General features: G+C 36.5%; 1 protein-coding gene across 1 annotated transcript in view; it reads right to left on the minus strand.

The window, feature by feature from the left end:
• The window catches only part of LOC107095844 (cytochrome P450 27C1), a 23,724-nt gene that overhangs the window by 18,673 nt on the left and 3,263 nt on the right, over positions 1-1,788 (minus strand). The window contains exon 2 of the mRNA XM_015392200.1: positions 440-630. Within this exon, the coding sequence (XP_015247686.1) occupies positions 440-630 (191 nt within the window). The remainder of the gene's footprint in view (positions 1-439; positions 631-1,788) is intronic.

The following is a 1,788-nucleotide window of genomic DNA, read 5'->3' on the forward strand; positions in this document are numbered from 1 at the left end:
GTTTTTCCTCTCCACTGTCGCTACAAGCATGCTTAGTGTGAGGGATTGCATTCGAGTCAATGAGTCGACGCAATTAACTGTTTTTTTTTAGATAGAAAACTTTGAACCAATTTGACTGGATGATCTGGTGAACTGTAAAGTGCCTTGAGATGACATGTGTTGTTAATTGGCGCTATAGAAATGAACTGAATTGAATTGAATCACCCTCCATATGTAGATCAACCTCCTCCTATCTCTCATACCTTCTTAGAACGGCATGTTCTCTTGTTTTTCCTACTTCAAACTATACTGTTCCACGTAGGAAAAACAAGTGTCTGTTTTATTTGGTTTATTTTGGTTGAAATAATAAAAAAAAAAAAGTTTCACTGTGTCTCTATTCAGGGTGAGAATGTTGAAAAAACAAGGCTTGTTTTTGTGTTTTTGGGGATGTTTGGCTTACTCTGTTAGGGGGCCGTGGGCCTTGTTCCTCAGTTCTCTGTAGCCCCTCCAGTGGGGCATTTCGGTACGGATGGGGTGTCTGCCCTCCTGCCTTAAAACCTGCTCTATGAGCTCAGCACTGGCCACATTCACCACAATCAACGGGCCGTATTTAGACTTCCACAGGTTTCCGTAGATCTTCTTGTGCTCAATCTGGAAGCAAATAAAGGAAGTTCAAAGACTATTCATTGGGTTTTAGAAGTGGGACAGAAGTTAAAAAGTAAAAAATTCTGAAACACGTAAAATAAAGTCCTATTTTTCATCCAGGTCTTTCTCATTTCTAAAATTAAGGAAAAAGCTGTAGACTTCGATATTGCTGCTGATTGAGTCCAGCTGTGAGTCAGTGGGAAAAACATTACTGTTGTGAGAAATGTTTGAGGTTGGGTGAGCAGAACCACAGCTCTAATGTCTCTTCCTGTTTTCAGTATCATTGTCTGCTTTGTATTTTAACATGCAACTTTCTGTGTCTTGTTTTCTCAAAAAGGTAATACATAACAAGGAAGTAAAACATGTTACCCATATAAAGACATGTAGATTATGAGATATTCTCATTTACTCATCATGAGGTTTTGGATGATACAGGGGACAAAAACATCTCCTGTTCTTCAGGTTCAATTTACAATGGTTTCTAAGCCAAAACAAGGAGTTTTTCTATAAAGCCTCAAACTCAACGCTATTTCTGACATTTTAAATTGAAAAAGATTCCTGGACGGGAAGCGATACGTCTTCAAACTTGGAAAAAAAAGTCCAGTGGATTGTTGTTTTTTTTTAAACTATTTTGGAATAGCTTTGAATAATCTAAACCCATTTTAATCTAACCAGTGTTGACCTGGGATCTCAGGCTTGTGGTAATCTAAGATAGTTTAATCTGCTCAGGGATATCCACTGAAACAGAACCCACAACTGATAAGTCACTGGGACTTATTATCTTTGTTCATAGTTTTTAAATGATTTAAAAATTACGTTGTTGCAAGTTTAGCTTCTATGACCTAATATTCTGAGAATAAAGTTGAAAAATAACGACAATGAAATCATCATACAACAATGTGTTTCAGAGAGAAAGCCTTAAGCTCCGACCAGCTTTGACATTATTATAATTTGATGCTGCTGTGCTAAAAGATTTCCTTAATTGTCAAACAGATGCCAAAGCATGACTGCCCACATTCCTCGTTTTAGGGAAGAAAGTGCTTCTTGTAGGTGTTGTCATAAAATAGAATTTTATTCTAATAATATTACGACTTTATTTTCACAATATTACAACTTTATTCTCGTAATGTTACAACTATATTCCCTTAAATTTAAGACGTCATT

The sequence above is a fragment of the Cyprinodon variegatus genome, unplaced genomic scaffold (genome assembly GCF_000732505.1).
Source record: "Cyprinodon variegatus isolate N-32 unplaced genomic scaffold, C_variegatus-1.0 Scaffold578, whole genome shotgun sequence".
Taxonomy (NCBI): domain Eukaryota; kingdom Metazoa; phylum Chordata; class Actinopteri; order Cyprinodontiformes; family Cyprinodontidae; genus Cyprinodon; species Cyprinodon variegatus.